This window comes from Antechinus flavipes, chromosome 1, assembly GCF_016432865.1.
Source record: "Antechinus flavipes isolate AdamAnt ecotype Samford, QLD, Australia chromosome 1, AdamAnt_v2, whole genome shotgun sequence".
NCBI lineage: Eukaryota > Metazoa > Chordata > Mammalia > Dasyuromorphia > Dasyuridae > Antechinus > Antechinus flavipes.
Window position 1 is genome coordinate 647,125,449 of NC_067398.1, and position 19,659 is coordinate 647,145,107.

A 19,659-nucleotide genomic window follows, 5' to 3' on the forward strand; every position below is an offset into this window, starting at 1 on the left:
ATCTCTATCTTCTCTATCTCTATCTCTGTCTATATCTATCTCTATCTACTCTATCTCTATCTCTATCTTCTCTATCTCTATCTCTATCTCTGTCTATATCTATCTCTATCTTCTCTATCTCTATCTCTATCTACTCTATCTCTATCTCTATCTACTCTATCTCTATCTCTATCTACTCTCTATCTATCTCTATCTTCTCTCTATCTATTCCCCTTCTCCCTGTCCCAACCCTCTCCTTTCTTTCTCCCACAACAATCTTCCCTCCCACTCCCTCCCTCTCCCTCCCTTTCCCCACCTCCCTCCCCTCCCCTTCCCCGGCCCCTCCCCCCTACTCCCTCTCTCCCTCTCTCGCTCCTACCACCTCTCTCCTTCTCTCGCTCCGACCACCTCTCTCCTTCTCTTCTCTCCTCTCCTTCTCCTTCTACCTCTCTCCTCCTCTCCTCCTTCCGCCTCTCTCCCACTCGCTCTCCCTGCCTCTGGCTCTGGCGCTCTCTCGCTCTCTCACTCGCTCTCGCTCTCTCTCGCTCTCTCACGCTCACTCTCTCTCCCGCACAGAGCACGGGCGCTTGAGATTCCTGCTCTTTTATCCTACTAACTCTTTGTGAGGTACTGATGACCTCACATGGAACCCTTTTTCTGTTCTATCACTTGCCTTCTTCCAATCTCCTCTGTCATTGGAAGGCTGGAATAGATGTGTAGAAACAGGAACCTTGTTGGTTACATAGTTTCATCAACCTATGCCCCTCTGCCTGTATTGGGTTTCAAACTTTATTTCCCCCTGATTCTCATTACATACATTGTCATCTTCCACCGAGAGTGTATCTTTACCAAAGATTCAAAAGAGCTCTCAACATTTAACTTTTTCAATCATTTCTCTCTGCAGTTTTTGCTCATGTTGCATCTTGTTCTGTTTTCTTTGAATAAAGAGCTAATCTTTCCACATAATAGCCTTTCAATCTTGATCTGTTTACAACAGGATCCATCCTGTTACCCCAGGGGTTTTGAATGAATCAGATGAGATAATGTATATGAAAGTGTTCTGAAACATATAAAGCACTGTGATCAATTTAGTGATCAGCCATAATTCTAAAGGACCAGTGATGAAACATGCTTCTCACCTCCTACTAGGGAGGTGATGGGCTCAGTATAGAATGAGACAGTTAATGTGGCAATTCTGTTTTGCTTGACTATAGTTGTTAGAACAGTTTTGTTTTTCTTTTTCAATGGTGGTCAGGGGGAGAGATTGGAGGGAGAAGGAGGCTAGAGATTAGATTCTTTTCATTCTCCCCTTAATCCTCCTTGCCCATGTACCCCCAAAAAAGAATAAAAGGAAGGCAAGAAGGAATCATAGACAATCAGGATAGCTTTAAAAGTTACATGTTGAATTTATTTAAAAATTAAAAAGTTCCACATCAAAGAGATTAAATTCATTTTTGTGTGTATGATCCTCCCCTCCTGTTCTATAGTAATGGAAGTGCTCATTTTAGTTGGTTTTGTCAAATTCAGAATAAAAAAAAAAGACGAAAGTATTTTTATAAAGTATAAAACAAGTATCCTATAAATGCAGAGAATTATGCTCCCAGCTATATTTAGAGGTATCCTGGAACTCAGGGGACAAATTGGGAAAGCCTTGGCTTCTGTATATGCTTAGAAAAGATGAAAACCTTCCTTTTCCTGGCCTCTGGATACTACTGCCTGGCATGAGAGGCATTCTTCAGACTTCTCTTTGTTGTAGGCATCGCCAACTGGGAATCCCACCGTGGCAATGTGAAGGAGATTATGTTGCAGCTATCAGAGTCTCAGGAGGATAGCCGGTCACTCATGGCTTTGGTGGACCCATCCCAGTGTGGACTGAGTAAGGGCAAATTGATTCTCTGCTGAAGGATATTTCCCTCCATTTCTATTTACTTTATTTAAAAAACAAACTACTTTTTATTGATACCTTTTGTTTTTATATGATAATCATTCCTTCCATCACTTCTAACTGAATCCTCAAAAGAGACAAAGGAAAAAAAATTTAGCCAAAACATCCCATGCAGATACTATTTCTGACAATTATTCTAGTCCACTAGTCTCACACCTCTCTAACACTAGGGAGGAGAACCATTTTGGTATCTCTTCTCTGGAACTTCCATGGTGGGTTTTTTTTTTTTTAATTACTCAGAGTTTAGCTTTTTTTTTTTTTTTTTAGGAATCTTTGCCTTTGTAATCATTGTGTATATTTACTTGCTTTGATCTGCTTTGTATTCTTCCATTTTTCTACTATGGAAATATCAAGAGTGTTTCTAATGGCTCTTCCTTTAGGCTGGTTGGAGTCAAAATTCTCAATCTCAGAAGCCCTTTCTTCTGATCCAGTGTAGCTTGAGGTGCATTTATCCTGGGGACTTTCAGTAGCTGTCTTCCACAAAGAAACAAAGATCTGTCTGTAAGAACCCTTCAGTTTGCATTTTCATTCTATTAATTTCACACAATTTCTGCCTTCAGGTAATAGAGTGATTCAGGACATTCGAAACTGCAAAGCCATCCAGAGATTGGTTTTTGTCTCCTGCAGGCCTTATGGGAAATCCATTGAAAACATCATTGAGTAAGTAAGACCTGAGCTTTGAGTATTGTGTCTTATAACCTTTTGCAGAGATATTAGAATGTGACAAGGCAAAGTGTAGAAAGAGAGGGCTTGGAGAACACTCTCTTGAAATTACCAAGGCAAAGGGTTATCAGAACTAGGTACTACTCAAGAAGTTTATAATCTACTTATGTAGGAAAACTGTTGTGAGAGGCTTCCACATATGCCACTGGACTTCAAATTCTGACTCAAACCTGGAATCTTTCAAAGTGATTCCAAAGTCACTTAACATTTCCATTTCCCAGCTTCCACATCGGTAAAATGAGTTGACCTTAAGGGCCTCCCTTCTAATTCTGAAACTGATGATCTTACTCATCTGATATGACATAATATCTGGGTGATCCTTGGGAACTTCTAGGTAAGCAGAACAAAAATACTGTCAAGTGAGTAACTCTGGGCAAATCACTTAACCCCAATTGCCTCAGCAAAAACAAAACCCCAAAATATTGTCAGGTTTGTCCTAAGCTGGAAGACTTCTAAAGCTTGTGCTAATGACAGACTGTTTTCTGTCAGAGGACCAGTCTAGCTAAATATGGAAAAGCTCATCACTAGGAGATTGATCATTAGGGTTTGAATTCTTTGGCCATGGAAACTTGGTTTACCAAAAAAATCCTCATGTACTGAATGAACATGACAATGAATGAAAATGATTCTATCCTCATAGACTGTTAACAATTAGTGAGTGACAAGGGAATTATTTCTGAATCAGTTGTCTTTGTATAGTTAGAACATCAGTTTGTTAGAAAAAAGGTTAAATCAGCATGAAATTAAAAGAAAAAGTGCTTTTCTTTAAATATGAAATAAAAGTACCATGTACAATAAAAGTGGCCTATATCTTTGAATTTACTGTTTAAAGTTATAATTATGTAAAACGTGATCCAATTCTCTAGTCCAATGGAAATATATGATGTAAGTTTAAATAATGAGATTACTTCAGAGGACTCTTAATTCACATTTATTGGGACCTAGCTGTATGTTGCCTTCACTTGTATAGCTATAATCCATGCATAAATTTTCCTTCTGCATCCATCACTTAATTTAAATCTTCCCAAATTCTTCTGAATCCGCTCTTGTAGAGAGAAGGTAAAACTGGAGGTTTATATAAAACTTCTTAGAGTCTAAAACCAATAGTGGAATTGTTGGGTATGAATTTGTCATCCTTGTGAAATTATAGTTTTCATTACAAGCAAGGGTTCTCAACCTAGAGTCTATAATTTTGGTGGTTGCATTTCATTGTAAATGGTTCTGTGTATTTTATTGTATTTATTTAAGAGCATGGTTCTGATTAGGGGTCTCGTGGCTCTCGAAGACTGCCCAGAAGGTCCAGGTGAAGAGTTTTGCCTTGGAACAGTTCTTTCTTTTGAAGTACTGAAACATGTTAACACAAGTAAATACTTCATGTTTTTCTCCTGTGTTTGTTAATTAATATTTCCAATTCTTGTGTCTGTAGGTTGTGCCGGCCCCCAAACCCTGATGGGAACCTCCTTGGTGAGCCTTTTGTTCTGAAACAAGCTGTACCAGTGGACATGTTCCCCCATTCCTACCAATGTGAGTTGGTGATGCTCTTCACCCGGTGATTAGCCCTAGAAGACCACAGACTGTCTTTTAAGGACTGAATATCAGGATATAATAGACAAGAGTATTCGCTTTTTTGTCTGCGCTGAGCCTGGATATATCTTGAGAAGACAGATGTTGGTTCCTTCTCTAAGAAGAAAAGATATAAAAGGCTTCCTAACTGAGGTAGACCTTTTCTATCTTGCCTCTGGTGCACTGATGATGGCATAATTATTTTTGTATCTCTCCTCTATCCTTACCTTGTGTCTAGCACAGTGCTTATGTACATAGTAGACCCCTAATAAATGGTTAAGTCAATAAATTGTGTCTTGATTGCTTGTCTGGATTTTAATGATGATTAGGAAATGTTTTGAATGGAATGATATCTGTGACCAATCTCATTTGATCCTCCCTACAATCCTATGAGATGGGTACTATACATACAACTAATTTTCTGAGGGAAGATTTAAATCTAGACTTTTTAAACTCTTAAGCCCAGCATTCTAATGCCATGATTTCCCTTCAGATTTTACAGAATTTTAAAAGCCTCTGTTAAAATGGAAATCTTCCTAGGAGGAGAGCTTTTGTTAGATATTAGGAAAAGGACTGAAATACTGGAGTTCCCCTTTTGTGGAGGGTGAAGATAAAACTGCTAAAGAGAAAGGGAAAGTCACGTGGAGAGAAGATACTTAAAGGAAAATAAAGTAGGAAAACTGACATATTGCAAAAACAATCTTCAGACCAGACTAATGCCACTTTCTATCTTATGACGGGGTAAATCACTTAATCAGTTTCTTCATCTGCAAAATGACAATGGGGAGAAATACTTGTTGCAAGGAAAAATTATTTTGGCAGCCTCTGTTTCTGGGAAAGAATCAGAAAGGGGAAAGACTTCTGGGAGATCTGTTAAGAAACTAGTTTCATAGTTCCGATAAAGTGATGTGGGTCAGAGCTCAAAAGTGTGTGCAAAACTGGGGAAAGAATGAGAAAATTACTGGGGAAAGAAATGAGAAAAAAGAAGTAGAATAAATAGGATGTGTAGACTGGAGTGAGAAGAGTGAGTCAAAATGAAGACACCAAAGTGAGGGGTCTAAGTGGGAATATCCAGCCTAGTCTATGACCCCTCCAATTTTGGGGATGGGATAAATTTAGTTTTGGATCTGCCAAGTTTGGGGTGCTAATGGCTGGGGAAGCTACGGTGGATAAATTGAAAATATGGGATTGTCAGTTGGGGTGGACAATTTAGAGATCTGGGGATTGTCTGGATAGATGTGGTCCTCAAACTGGGAGTGGACCGCATGGCCAAATGAGCAAGGGTAGATAAGACTTTGACTGGTATGCCCAGGGCCTATTAGGTGGCAAAATTCTAGGCTTGTTGTCAGAAGATCTGAGTTCCAATTTGATCTTACATACTAGCTCTGTGATTCTGGACACATCACAATGCCCTTTGCCTCAGTCTCCTCAACTGTAAAATAAACTAGAGAAAGAAATAGTAAACCAGTCTCCCAAGAAAACCCTGAACGGGTCATAAAGATTCAGTCAGGACTGAACAACAAAAGGCCTTTATTTGCAAAGCACAGTGGATACAAGCGCCAGAGTGTCTCTGCCCAGAAGGATCGCAATCTAATGGAACTAAGTGCTTACTAAAGTAGTAAGCCAATGACCTATACTCAGGAGGCCTTTAAAGTTCCTAGAAGTGAGTTGTGTCGAATATACATATATTTATGCATTTATATATATATGCATTTATTCATTCATCCGTTAATTTAGCAAAGATTTAGTAAAAGCGGCCACAGGCTCCCAGGCAAGGTCCCACACTCGCAAGGGTGCGAGCACCTTCCCCTTCCCCGTCCCTTTCCCTTTCCCCTTCCCCTTCCCCTTCCCCTTCCCCTTCCCCGTCCCTTTCCCTTTCCCCTTCCCCTTCCCCCTTTTGGCTGCACCATCGAGAGAATATCTGTCCCTCAGCCTAGACCGGAACCGGAAATGTCTGCGAAAGAGCGGGCTCCAGGCTCGACGACGACGGCAAGAGAGCTCGAGTCAGTCAGACTGGCTCCAGTTCTCGGAACTCGGCCTCGTTCTCTGAGGGCTAAGTGTGGGACGAGAGGCGCGCTCTCATCCTCCCGCCCCGGCTTGCTGCGCATGCGCCCCACGAGGACGTTTTCTTCTCGCGGGCCTCCGAACACCCGCGAATAATGATTTGCACTTGGCGTGCTGCTCCCTTGCGCTGGTGCTAGGAGAGATTCCTGTTCAGACCCAGACTAGATTTTCTTGTAGAACTCTTCCAGATTTGGGATGCTGTTATCCAACAGCAGATAACTGATTCTTCTCCCCCTTATTTTCTACCTCCAAATATAACTTCAAGACTTCAAAGTTAGGTGCCCGGGAGGATAATAACAATTACAGCTCTCATTTTCTACAATGCTTTCGAGTTTCCAAAGCACTTTGTTCACAACAATCCTGTAAAGTTGGAAGCATAAGCTACTGTAAATTACTATTCCCATTTCCAGATAAGAATCTAGGCCCAGAGAAGTGGTGATTTTACAAATTCACAACAAGAGAAATTGGAGAAAAGAGGTAGAGGGACGACAAAGAAGAGAGAGATGTTAAAATTTGACGCTGTGGAGCCTTAGGTTGAAATACTGGCTCCATCACTGACTGGATGTGTAGCCTTGGGAAAATAATTTCCCCTCTCTGGACCTCAATGCCATCCTCTGAAATATGCTCCCTTTAAGGTCACCTCCAGTTTTCAATCTTACAACCTATAACCTTCCACTCAGGGCTAAAAAAGGTCTCCCTTCCAGGAGCCGGAGTGCTGTACACACTTCCTTTCCTGACGGGGTGGCGGGCGGGACGTCAGACTGGGCCGCTCTAGGCTCTAGGAGGACTTGCCTTCTTTCTGTTCTGTGGGCTGACTGGCTTTCGGGCGCTAGGGTTTTAGGGAAAAGAAATGAAGGGAGGGGGCAAAGTTCTGTTTTACTGTGCGCAGTGAAGGAGGGGGATCCCCAGGTTCTGGGGTTAAGATGCGCTGGAGGACAGGAAAGATGAGGAGGGTGTGTATATAAAAGAATGAGGGGGTGTTATAAAAGGCAGAGAAAGAAGAGGGTTTCTGGGGGAAGTAGGATGGAGTCAGCAAGCGCAGAGCAAAGAGCCCTGGACTATGGAATCGTGGCCCTGCCTGCGTTTCCCGTGTGACCTGGGCAAGTTTTTCCCACTTCTCTCAGATGTAGCGAACCTGGGGCACGGGACTCAGCTGTGGGGATGGAGCGGTGGGAAGGAATGTTGGTTCATTCTTACTCAAAGGTCAGCAGCGATGATTTAACTCTACCCTCAGTTCTGGCCACCCCCTGCCTTTAACTGTAGAGTGGAACATCTATTTCCCAAAAGGCTACAAACCGGGATTTAGAGCCTATTAGGACGAGGCGATGGTTGGGGCTACCATGACTGCAACAGGAGAAAAGAGAAGGAGGCCGTGGGAGCGAGAGGCGCAGAAGAAGGGGGAGGAGCGGAGTGCCGAGGGAGTCCGGGAGGAAGCGGCCAGCGCTGTGGAAGAACGCTGGAAATCCTCGAGGCTCCTCTCTAGCTAGGGCAAACCACCGGGAGCAGCCGGGAAGTGGTCCGTCAGGTTTCTCGGCTCGCTCTGTGCCCACCCCGGCGTCTCTCTAGGCCAGGTGGTCTGACTGGCTCTTAGACTCACAGGAGACCCCCGGAAGAAGGCACGCACTCGCGGACCTCCCCCCTTTCCCGGAGCGGGCCAGCCTTTCCCTCAGGCGGGGGTGGGGGAGAGACCCGCTGGGACCCGGCTGAGCTGTGGCGTAAAAGTTGGCTTCTGGCCCCTCCCTGTAGAGGACCTTGAGGAGACCCTCTTCAGGAAGGAGCTCAACAGAACTGAGAAGGCTAGCTTCGGGATCGCGCCTCTTTGAGTGGCTCCTCAGGAAAAGTGACCCCGAAGAAGCCATCCCGGCGCGGTGCTTGAATATAGGGTCTTGAAGAATGACCAGAATTTTTGCCACAATAATACCACCTACCTCCTATGTGAAGATCACATGAAATGAGAGTGGTAAAGCACTTAATATAATGCTGGACACATAGTAAGCACTACATAAATTTTAGCTATCATTAGCTATTATTGTTGTTACCTCACCCTGAAGTTTTGGCTGAAGATCCTCTTTCATAATTGTAGAAATAGTTGATTGCCTCTCTTTATCTCCTAACTTTGAATAATAATGTCTATTCTAATTTTCAGAAGTTTGTTAAGAGGCAAGGTTATATCTCTTATAATAAACTATTAATTCCCTGTTTAGTTCTTTCTTCCCCAGCTCTAATTTCTTTTCTCATTTTTTCCTCTACATTCTCATTTCATTGACAAAAAAAATTTTTTAAATCTTTTTTTCATTACTTCCAGGAATTCCAGTTGAATTTTTGCTCTATGTTTTTCTTTGAGGTTTTGCTTGTAGCCGTTTTGAAGTCATTCTCTTTACTGGTTTCTGTTTTCCCTGTCACCATAATATATTTCTTAATGGATGTATTCTTTTTCAGCTTGTTCATTCTTTCAGCCTTATTCCTGATTTCAGACTTGATGTTAGGATCAGGCTTAGTGTATTTCTGGTGGGAATATCTAAGCTAATCCTCCTGCTGCTTTCTCAGAGTATGGAGTAGTATGTTATTCTAGGATTTCAGGAACAGATTAAGCTTGATTCCTAGAAACTTCCAAAGCCCACATATGCTGTGGCCCCTCTCATTGATGAATCTCTCCTAGAACTACTGTTTTGAAGAAGGGACCCAGATCAATCATCCTTCATTTCTCTTCAGGCTCTGCTTCTGACTTTCTGGATGTAATTCCAACAATCCTGGGATACAGATGATATTATCCTCATTTTACAGTTGAGAAAACTGAGGTTAAATGACTTGCCCAGGTTCATATAGCTAATAGAAGTGTAAGGTTGCATTTGAACTCTGATCTAGGAACAGTACTGTATTCACTGTGCCACCTGATGAGTAGCAGAATAAAATGCAGGTACTGAATCTTCAGGCTGAATAGACGTGAGTCTTTGGGAATAGTCTTCTATATTTCTTTAGCTCTCACCAGGAACAAGTGCACAGATGGCAACCAAACCTAAACAGATTGTTCTGTTTAAGCCAATGATAATGATGCACCAATGAAATAACTAGATAACAAGTCTGAAAAACATTTGCATTGATATTTCAAGTTTTAATAGCTTTAATTTAATTTAATAATTATTCCAGAGTTATTTTTAGATAATTATAAAAAAAGAGTGCTCTTGGCTGATTTCTCTTTGTGGTCTCTCTCAGGCTACCTAAGCAGGACCACCATCTTGGCCTTGTTAGGTTGAAGTAAACCCATGTGGAGACAATCCTTGAAATAATAGTTTGAAGAAAAAGGAAAATATGGGTATCCAGAGAATATATAACATATAGGAATCTGGCTGTCTTGCTTCCTCTTTATTTTCTTTTCAGTTTTCTATTCAGTTCTCTTGAACTGAGTTCAAGCCACAATCTGTTGTTTATGATAATTCCTAGGAGAACTATTAATTCATGAAATTATGAAATGGGGCAGATGTGCTCAGTTCTTTAGGTACTTGATGGGAAAGACTACGATGGCAGCAAAAGCGAGGTTGCATTCATGTCAGGCATAGGGAAATACAGCTCACAAATTATGAAAACATTCCTCGAAGGGGTGGGGAGTGGATACAGAAGCAGACTGGGTGAGGGATAAGGGATGGAGTAATTATGCCAGATATTGTAAGGATGATGATATGTAAGGAGAGAGGAAGCTCTCATAATTATGGACTGGGAGCAACCACCAGGATAGACTCAATGGAGATGGAAGGTTGGGGAAGTTTGATGTTTCATTTTTATATTTTTCGGGGGGAAACAGTAATTATCTGTGCTATCTTGGTATTAGTTTATTAACATATTCAAATTATCTCAAAGTTGTTGGTAAAATTTTAAAGTTAACATAGCCATGTCAACTTGAAGTTGTCACTCTTGTGGATGTCTATAATTTATTTGAGATTTACATATCATAGGACCAAAAAGCAATGATAGCAAAACCTAGATGGCTTTTCCAATTCAGCACATCTTCTAGGATGTGATTTTTGGTTAATAATAGGATACAATTTGTAAATTTTGCTCCTTTGATCTTTAGGATGATTTGTACCTCACTTCTAGGTTCCCCTTTATAATCTTACTTTCTGCTATTGCCATTTTATGCTAACTACATGTATACTTACTATACTGACTAGAAGTGGAGAAGGGAAATCAAGGGGGTGATGATGGTGGCCAAAACAAGATACAATTTTAATATGCTTGGTTAGGTTGATGAGCAAAAGCTGATTTTCCAGAAGTCTGGGAAAGTCTGTGCCAGTCCTTTCACCTGTAGAGGAGTGGAATATATGTGCTCCTCCATCCCCTCAAGTGCTGTTACATGTATATGAAATATGAAATGTTTGGTTTGGATCGAATCTGGGGTTTGGGAAGAGAATTTAGAACAATTGGCAAACTAGAAGAATAGCACTAAGCTATTACAAGACCTGCAATTAATTCAGGATTTATATACCCTTAAAATAAAATTATGAGCTAGCTAGTAAGAGCTTCAGGATAAGAAGGGGGCAAAGCACATAGGCATTTTCAATTTCTGTTTTTTACTGACTATAGCCATTTGCCCCAAATGGCTTTGAAAAGCAATCCATGCCATGTGTGAAGAGAGAGGGAATGAATTATTTGGAAAGGGAAACTACACCCAAAAGGGAATGAACTGTTAGAGAAGTTCCACCTACAGAAAGAAAGCCACATGTTCCACAGATCCTTTGGTTAGGTAGATGATTGATAACTTAGTCTGCTTGGCAACCCACTACAGACTTACAAAGGGATGAGGAAGAGAGGAAGGGATAGGGAAAGGGAAAGGTGGAGTGAAGCAAGGAAAGGATAGGAACAGAGAAGGGGATTTTCTTGGCATCAGATATCCACAGCTTTGTCCCTACTTCCCTATCCTTTGGTTGGGGAGATTAGAAATTGGTGCTGGTTTGGCAGAAGCTGGAAGAGACATTCTCACCTTCATCACTGTGTGATTATCCTGAGATTCAGGAGAGGAGCCCAGAGTTTGAGGTGGGTCAGTAGGATAGTAAAGCAATTGCCCTGCCTTCAAGTAACATTTTTATGCCCAGGGAAGAAAATTAGGGTATTAGAAGTAACAAAGATGATTATTGAAACAAAATGGCAGGTGGAATCCATGTGCCTTGGGTCTTTGATGCAATAAGGGCTACTATTCAGATATTTGGGTATCACATGAGAAAAAGTCTGAGGGAAGATTAGGCTACATGTCACTTAAGGAAAACAGGACATTTGGCTTTCCAAGGTATATAAAGAGGTGGGGGACACAATGGGCCTAAATACAAAAGTAGATCTCAGAAGGGACAGCGATTACTGGCTGAGCATATACAGTTCTTCAAAGGGGGCACCAGATTAGAAGAGAAGGGTAAGATTGGAGGAAGAGATTGAAAAAGAGTGAAGGCTGGGGAGGAGAGAAGACAAGGTGAAAAAAATACAGAGACAAAAGGCAGGGGGAAAGAGAGAAAGAAGACTGGAAAGAGAGGGAAGGAGAAAGACAGAAGGAGAGAGTGAAATAGAGACAGAGAGAGGGAGGGAGGGAGACAGAGACAGAGACATAGAGAAACAGGCAGAGATAGAGATGGAGAGAGGGAGGGAAAAAAAGAGGGAGAAAGAAAGACAGATACAGACACCAAGACAGAGACAGAAACAGAGACCCAGAGAGAAACCACTAAGGGAGCAGACAAGGCATTTCAGACAGATCTGATCCCTCTGGGTCTCTCCCTCAGCCAACCTCCGTGCCTGGATATCGCTTCAGCATGGCCCACAGAGCTGTCATCCTTCACTCCCGAAGCTGCCCAAGCAGCTGCAGCTGCAGCAGGGCCTTGCCAGGTGGGGTTGAGGATAAGGGGAAGGCTATAGCTCGGTACTGTGGGCACCGAGACCAGTCAGCAGGAAAATGGCAGCATGCATGGCATAGAAATCTAACACCAGGATGAGACAGCGGCTGGCATCTCCAAAAGCCCAGTCACCTGTCAGGGCATTGTGAACCACAAAGGGGATAGAGGAGGTCACCCCAGCCAGCTGGGCCAGATGTGGGGCCAAGGCCCGCCCACCTAGACCCGCTTCCTCCATCCACAGGGCATAAAGATTTCCAGCAGCATCCCCCAGGCCCAGTAGGGCCAGAGAGTCTCCTACAATGGCTGCGGAGAGGCCCTCAGAAACGAGCTGGGGGCAGAGTTGGGTTCCTGGCTAGCTATTGGGCAGCTTCTAATAACCTAATTATCAATTGTTCTGTTTTTACCTAATTTTTGTTCTGTTTCCAACTCTAAAACTTCTCTCCTTTGATCCACTCTATATCGTACTGTTTTCCTTATCTATCTCTTACTGTTTCTCATTAGTTATCTGTCTTTCAATGTCTCTTTTCTGTATTTACCTCTCTTACTGTGTCTGTTTTATCTCTTGCGATCTTTGACCCTCTTTACCTGTTTCCCTGTTAGTCATTCTCTGCCTCCCTCTTTACCACTCTAAGTTGTCCTTCTGAACTTTGTCTCCTATCCCTGGCTTACCTTTGCTTCCTCTCACAATGTATCATCCCTACTCTCTGGCTCTCTCACAGTCTTGTTTTCCTGCTCCTGGGGTGACCCAAACCCATAGGTCCTGGCTCCCTCTGCTGAGACCTTTCTCTCTGGTCCTTGGTCTCATGGGTAGAACAGCAGTCTGCGTTTCTGATCTGCTTCTGTGTCCAACACTGGGCTGCATGGAAGTGATGAGAAGGAGTCGGGGCAGCTCTGGGTCTGGATGAAAGTGTGTTGGTGCTGGTAGTGAAGGGGGGTTGCTGTGGGGTGAGTTGAAGTCAGTTTGGCCTGGAAGAATCCTTCCATTCTACTCCCTTTGCCCCTTAGTCCCTAAGGGGAAGGGAGATATAAGGGTCTGGACTCCTGGTTCTGAAAGGGAGGATGGAGACTTGGAGAAGGGGATCTGGATGCTTGGAGTCCTGACCATGCCCCATTCCCAGTGAGGTCCAGATGCCTGAATTCCTTGGTATCACTTGGAGCCAAGAGTAACATCTGTCAGCCAGGTTCCTGGCTTGCCTGGAACTCAAACCCAGACTAGTCAGGAAATCAATAGAGGGCACAGAGTGGTGAGGGGGAAGACTCCCCTTGCTATGTTTATCCAGATAAACAATTCCTTCTTCCTTTTTAATTGCAATTACATATACAGTTTGTTACAGGCACTGTGGCAGTCTCTTTTACTCTCACAAATTCAGATATAACAGTGTGTCCTTTTTTATATATAATCAGTTGAACAGACTCTGTCTCTTTTTCTTCCCTGTCAAACTCTGTCTCTGTTGACCCTGTCAATCTCTCTCTTAATATTTATCTGTTTCTCTGTCTCTCTTTCTTCCATCAATCTCTATTTTTCTGTCTTTTCTGTCTTTGTCTGTTTCTGCATCTCTTATCTTCCCTGTCAACCTCTCAGTCATTCTCTGTTTGTCTGCCTTTCTCGATCTCTGGCTTTTTCTTCCATCTCTCTCTCTCTCTCTCTCTCTCTCTCTCTCTCTCTCTCTCTCTCTCTCTCTCTCTCTGTCTCTCTCTTTTCCCCCCCATCAATTTCTTTCCTTTTCTTCTTTGTTAATCTCTTTGTTTCTCTGAGATTATTTAGTTCCATCCCCTTTTTCAAATCAAAGAAAAATGAAGACTACAGAGGGCAATTACCTTTCTTAAGGTCAAAGAGTGAGCTAATAACAGAGCTAGGCCTGTAAGCCAGGTATCCTGACTTCCACATCAGGATTTTTTCCCTTATACCAGGAAGCTTCTGTTTCAGGATTGAACTGGGACAATGCAGTGCTAATTCTCAGCAAGAAATCTCTACATTGCATTGCAAGGGGGGGTTGTTGCACAAGTGTGTTAAACTATCATAGTAGGGTAGATACAGAGGGAGAAACTCTTGCCCAAATGAAAAGTATGTGTATTAGGGAGCTTGATAGAGCTGATCTTTGGTCTCATCAACTTCCACTTCTACTCCTATCCCTACACTGGCCTGGTAGCTCCCCTTCTTTCTCTAGAAGCCCTTCACTTCATCTCCCAAGAGTTCCAGTCTCATATACCCCCATATTTTTTTGAGGTAATCAGGGTTGAGTGCCTTGCTTAAGGTCACACATTAAAGAGTAGATGACCGCAAGTTCTAGGCTGTCTTCTTGTCTTTCCATCCAATAGACTGCTTGCCATGCGCTTCCCTTGCTGGTCATATTTTCTTTTTTTTTTATTTAATAATAACTCTATATTGACAGAACATATGCCTGGGTAATTTTTTTTTTACAACATTATCCCTTGCACTCGTTTCTGTTCCGATTTTTCCCCTCCCTCTCTCCACCCCCTCCCTTAGATGGGAAGCAGTCCTATATAAGTTAGATATGTTGCAGTATATCGTAGAGACAATATATGTTTGCAGAACCGAACAGTTCTCTTATTGCATAGGGAGAATTGGATTCAGAAGGTATAAATAACCCGAGAAGAAAAACAAAAATGCAGATAGTTCACATTCATTTCCCAGTGTTCTCTCTTTGGGTGTAGCTGCTTCTGTCCATCATTTATCAGTTGAAACTCAGTTAGGTCTCTTTATCAAAGAAATCCACTTCCATCAGAATACATCCTCAAACAGTATCGTTGTTGAAGTGTATAATGATCTCCTGGTTCTGCTCATTTCACTTAGCATCAGTTCATGTAAGTCTCACCAGTCCTCTCTGTATTCATCCTGCTGGTCATTCCTTACAGAACAATAATATTCCATAACATTCATATACCACAATTTACCCAGCCATTCTCCAATCGATGGGCATCCATTCAATTTGCTGGTCATATTCAATTTGCTGGTCATATTTTCTTCTGGATATAGGGAGAAAACAGAGAAAATCTTTCCCCTGCCCTTTTGCACGCTATTCTGAAAGTCCAATGAGAAGAAAATACAAGAAATATAAAGGCTGCACCATTTAGCAGCTGGAGGAAAAGATAACTTTTTCAATAAGAATCTGTCTCCATCTTGGAGGCAGCCAAAGTAACTAAGAGTATTTCCCTTTGTCTTTTTAGCCAAGTGCTAGAGTACATATCCATTGCTATGGGAGATGCCTTTCAGCTAAGGTCAATGCTACATAATCCCATCAAGTTAATTGGGAGTTCATCACATTGATCAAAGGCTCCTCCAATCAACCTTCTTACATTGACACATTTGTTTTCTTTATGACATTGAAAAGGACATCCCTGTTCCCTGAAATGCACCCACTCCTCACCATGGTGCTTTTAGCCTCCAGAACTCTCCTCACCTGCAAGAAAACAAATTCCACAAGCTGTTATCTAGTCTTTATTCAAATACCTGCAATGAAGAGGAAGCCACTGCTTTTTTGGGGGGGACTGTTTTACTAGTTTGGAAGATTTTTCTGACAAATTGCTATTTCCCTCCTTGAATCTTCTTCTACTCTTTACTCCTGGTTCTGCCCTCTGGGGGTCTAATAGAACAGTTCTAATTCCTCCTCCATGAGACAGCCCTTTGAATAGCTGAAGACCCCTAACATGTGCTCCCCAAGTCTATTCTTCAGGGTACCATCTCTAGTTGTTTCATCTGGTGGTCCTATGACATAGAGTCTCAAGGCCTGTCATCTCAGTACCTGGCCCAGTGAACAAACATTTATTAAGTGCCTACTGTATGCCAAGTGCTAGGGTACAGGGAAAAGACAAAAGATGGTCCCCTGCCCCTAAGGAGCTCATGGTTTGTCTAGTCAGATAGTCAACATACAACTAACTATGTTCACACAAGGTATATATGGGACTAATGGAAATAATCAACAGGGGGAAGGCAGCACTTTTAAGAAGGCTTGGACAAGGCTCTCTGCAGCTAGTAGGATTTTAAGTGGGTCTGGAAGGAAGCCAGGGGAGCTACAAAGCCCAACGCCCCCCACTCACTCCTAGGGGGCGGGGCTGTCTCCCCGGACCGGCTTAACCACAGAGATGGGCATAAGCCTCCCATAGGCCTAGAGCTTCCCGAGAAGCCCTGCAGTGCCCGACTCCCGCAGGCCGGTGACTTCCGGGTCGCTTCCGGTCACCTTTGGTCCCGGCCGCTGCCGATGGCCTTTCCCGATGACCTCGCAGCGGCCGGTGAGTGTTGTTGGGCTTGGAGGGTGTGTCCACGGGCTCCGCCCTCTCGGATTCCTGGCGGACCCCGCCGGGGGGAGCGTGGGAGGCCGAGTTCTAGAGCCCTGCCCAGTCCCGCCCCCGGGGTCTTCGCGGGAATCCCGAGCCCCCCGCCGGCCCGGAGAGCGGGCTCAGACCGGGGGAAATGTGGCCAGGTAGGTGCGGGCCCGACCTCAGCTTCCAAGCTTTTTCTGAAGCACCTACTGTGTGCCAGGCTGGGAGCGCTGTGGGTACAGAGCAAGACAAAAACACCCGGTCGGGACTCACTCCCGCAGGTGGCCACACGTCTCCGAGGCAGGATCAAACTCGAACCCTTCCCGACTCCCACGGCCCGGAAGCGAGCTTTCCGTCCCTGGGGGTCTCCCGTTGGAGGGGGTAGTGCCGCCTCTGAGCCCTTCCAGGGCACTTGCGAGTCCCGGGGCTTTGGATGACTTCTCTGGGGCTGCGCGTGCTGGTGCGCGCCCAAACGCTGCCCGGGAGCTATGTTTACGTTTCATGAGCGGTGAGTGCCTCCCTTCGGGATGCTTTCTGACAGTTGTGGGAGAGGGGGAGCAAGGGCGAGGGCAAAAAGTTCTTTGGGCTTGGAGTAGGAAGGGATTCGAACTGTCGTCCCGCCTCCCAACCTTTAATCTGTTATATGATCCTGGGCAAATCATTTGATTGGACTGAAGCATAGGAAAGCTATTAGGTTCAAGGTTATGCAGAAACAAACCCCAAAACCCCAAGGAACTTACGTTCTGTCCGGGAAGAGAAAATACAGAAGTGGATAAATCCGAGGTAATTTGAGAAAAGTAGACTACTAACAGCTGGGAGGACCAGGAAAAGATGCCGCTTTGTTGAGTGACTGTCAGATGTGTAATGATGATGATAGAATATATTTCTTTATGCTTTCTTCTTCGCAGTGCTGAAAGGTAGGTAGGGTCGGGTAGGGATTTCAGCCTAGGAAACAAGCTCAACAATGGGAAGTGATAGGTCTAAGGTCACGCAGCGAGTCATTGGCAGAGCTGAGAATAGAATGGAGATGTCCCGATTCCAAGATTTATGTACCACTCCATACTCCCAGAATATGGGCTTCTTAGATCTCCGCATAGTTTCCCAGGTTTGAGAAGTTGATGGTATTCCAAATAAAAGGATCATTAGCATGGAGTTAGTGAAAAATCCCAAGACTAGGAGTTTAGGACCTAGCTTCTAGTTGTACATCCATGATGGAGTTTTTCTTTTCTTTTGTTTTTGGATTTCATTTATTTATTTTTTGCTGAGGCAATAGGGGTCAAGTGACTTGCCTAGGATCACACAGCTAGGAAGTGTCTGAGATCAGATTTGAACTCTCATCCTCCTGACTTCAGGGCTGTGCCCCCTAGCTGCCCCTTTATTTTTATTTTTAAAATTTTTATTAAAGCTTTTTATTTTCAAAACATATTCATAGATAATTTTCAACATTCAAGCTTCCTCCCTTTCCCATCTCTCTGCTAGATGGCAAGTAATCCAATATATGTTAAACATGTGCAATTGTTTATATTTCTATATATAATAGAGTATTATATAGGATATAATACATATTTCCACAATTATGCTGCACAAGAAAAATCAGATCAAAAAGGAAAAAAGTGAGAAAGAAAAAATGCAAGCAAACAACAAAGATGTGAAAATATCCACCATTGATTCTTTGATAAGTTTTGCTGGGGTGCATATGGCGCATCTCTATGGCAGGATAACTGGGAATCAGGCCCTTTGCACCTAATGTTGAACTTAGTTCCCTTGTCTCCACAAAGACATAAATATTCAGAGTCCTTTATATTTCTCTCCCCTTCCTCTGTTTTTTTTTTCTTCCCTCGTTCTCTGTCTCCCTGAAACATGTTTTAGGAGTCATCGTTGTACAAGGCTGTGACTGTGGCTCAGGTTGGAGTAACCTGACCTCTGTGAAAAGGAGTTCTACAGGGATGTGATACTGGAGAATTATGGGAACATGGTTTCCCTAGGTAAGAGCTCTAGAATCTATTCTCCTGGGGCCCTTTTGGGCTCCCCCCTTTTATTAATTGCTGGGAGGCTTCTGAAGAACTTTGCTGAGCTGACTTGGGATGAGGCCAGAAAAGACCTTAGAGGTTATCTATCTGAATGAGAAAATTGAGATGAAGTGAGTTGCAGGAAGCTCATACACCTAGGAAGGAGCAGAGCCAGAGTTGGAACCAAGGTTCTCTTGATACAGATCTAGTGTCTACAGCTTTTTAGTACAGTCCTTCACTTGGATTTATAAACATAGCTGTACAAATGCAGGCTAAAGATTCATAGTGGGAAAGTAGGGAGAGGGAGGAAGAGAAAAGGACTAGCCTAGTATCGGATTTTTGAATAATACTTAAGGGTTAACTTAAATTCAAACTCTGAATGAGTCTTTGGATTTTAGATGGAATAGATCATAGGATCCAGAGCTTAATGATTATTTAGTTCAAGCTCATGTTTTATTGATAAAGAAATGAGGTCCAGAGCCATAAAACTAGCAGAACCAGATTTAAGTCCAGGGTTTTTATTTATTTTTTTATTTTTTAAAATTCCAGTTCAATTTTACATATTACCTGTGTTCATATCATATGAGGGTTTATTGAAGAAACTAGAGAGGCAGGGTGGTTTTAGCTTGTGGAAGGCCTTGAATACTGGATAAAGATTTTTGAATTTTGATCTGTAGGCAATGGGAAGCTACTGCAGATTTTTGTGCTGGGCATTGGAAGCAAATAGAAAGGTAAGATGGCTTCTACCTTTAAAGAGTTTACAGCATAGTAAGAGAGAAAAGGCAAAGGAAGAAATAAGTGCAGCAGAAATGAATATAGTCTAGGTGCATCAGATAGTGCTATGAGATTAAATAAGGGAAAGATTGCTCCTTACTTGGGATATCTGGTCAGTTTCATGGAGCAAGTGGTATTTTACCTGGGCCTTGAAGGGTAGGTAGGATGTTGTCTGGTAGAGATGGGGAGAGAAGTCATGTTTATATAGTGTGTGAAGGTTTATAAAAGGCTTTCCTTATAATAGCTCTGTGAGATTTTGGCAGTTTTCATATTAAAAGATTGAAGGGTTTGAAATATGATATTCTGCCTCTCTCCTCTTAGTTCATTCCTCTTTCTCACCCCTTAATTTTATTTTTTATATATATTATTCTATCACAATCAACTCACATCCATATCTTGTCTATAGGTCCTTCTTTTCTCTGTCCTAATAATGAGAGAGTTCTTAGGAATT

The 19,659-nt window shown here is 42.8% G+C and overlaps 2 protein-coding genes across 2 annotated transcripts in view; one reads left to right on the top strand and one right to left on the bottom strand.

Moving 5' to 3' along the window:
• Positions 1-19,659, bottom strand: part of LOC127544563 (uncharacterized) — a 236,115-nt gene that overhangs the window by 6,625 nt on the left and 209,831 nt on the right. The window lies entirely within an intron of this gene.
• Positions 876-4,499, top strand: LOC127544565 (tRNA (uracil-5-)-methyltransferase homolog B-like). The gene is made up of 3 exons (XM_051971240.1): positions 876-1,855; positions 2,485-2,584; positions 4,074-4,499. The coding sequence occupies exons 1-3, from the start codon at positions 1,780-1,782 to the stop codon at positions 4,198-4,200; spliced, it is 303 nt and encodes a 100-aa protein (XP_051827200.1). The 5' UTR covers positions 876-1,779; the 3' UTR covers positions 4,201-4,499.

What these genes read in the sequence shown, in the direction of transcription:
- LOC127544565 (XM_051971240.1), top strand. Translation starts at nt 1,780, where the DNA reads ATGTTGCAGCTATCAGAGTCTCAGGAGGATAGCCGGTCACTCATGGCT. An exon ending in CCCATCCCAGTGTGGACTGA is followed by an intron (nt 1,856 to 2,484) that starts GTAAGGGCAAAT and finishes TTCTGCCTTCAG; the next exon opens with GTAATAGAGTGATTCAGGAC. An exon ending in TCCATTGAAAACATCATTGA is followed by an intron (nt 2,585 to 4,073) that starts GTAAGTAAGACC and finishes TTGTGTCTGTAG; the next exon opens with GTTGTGCCGGCCCCCAAACC.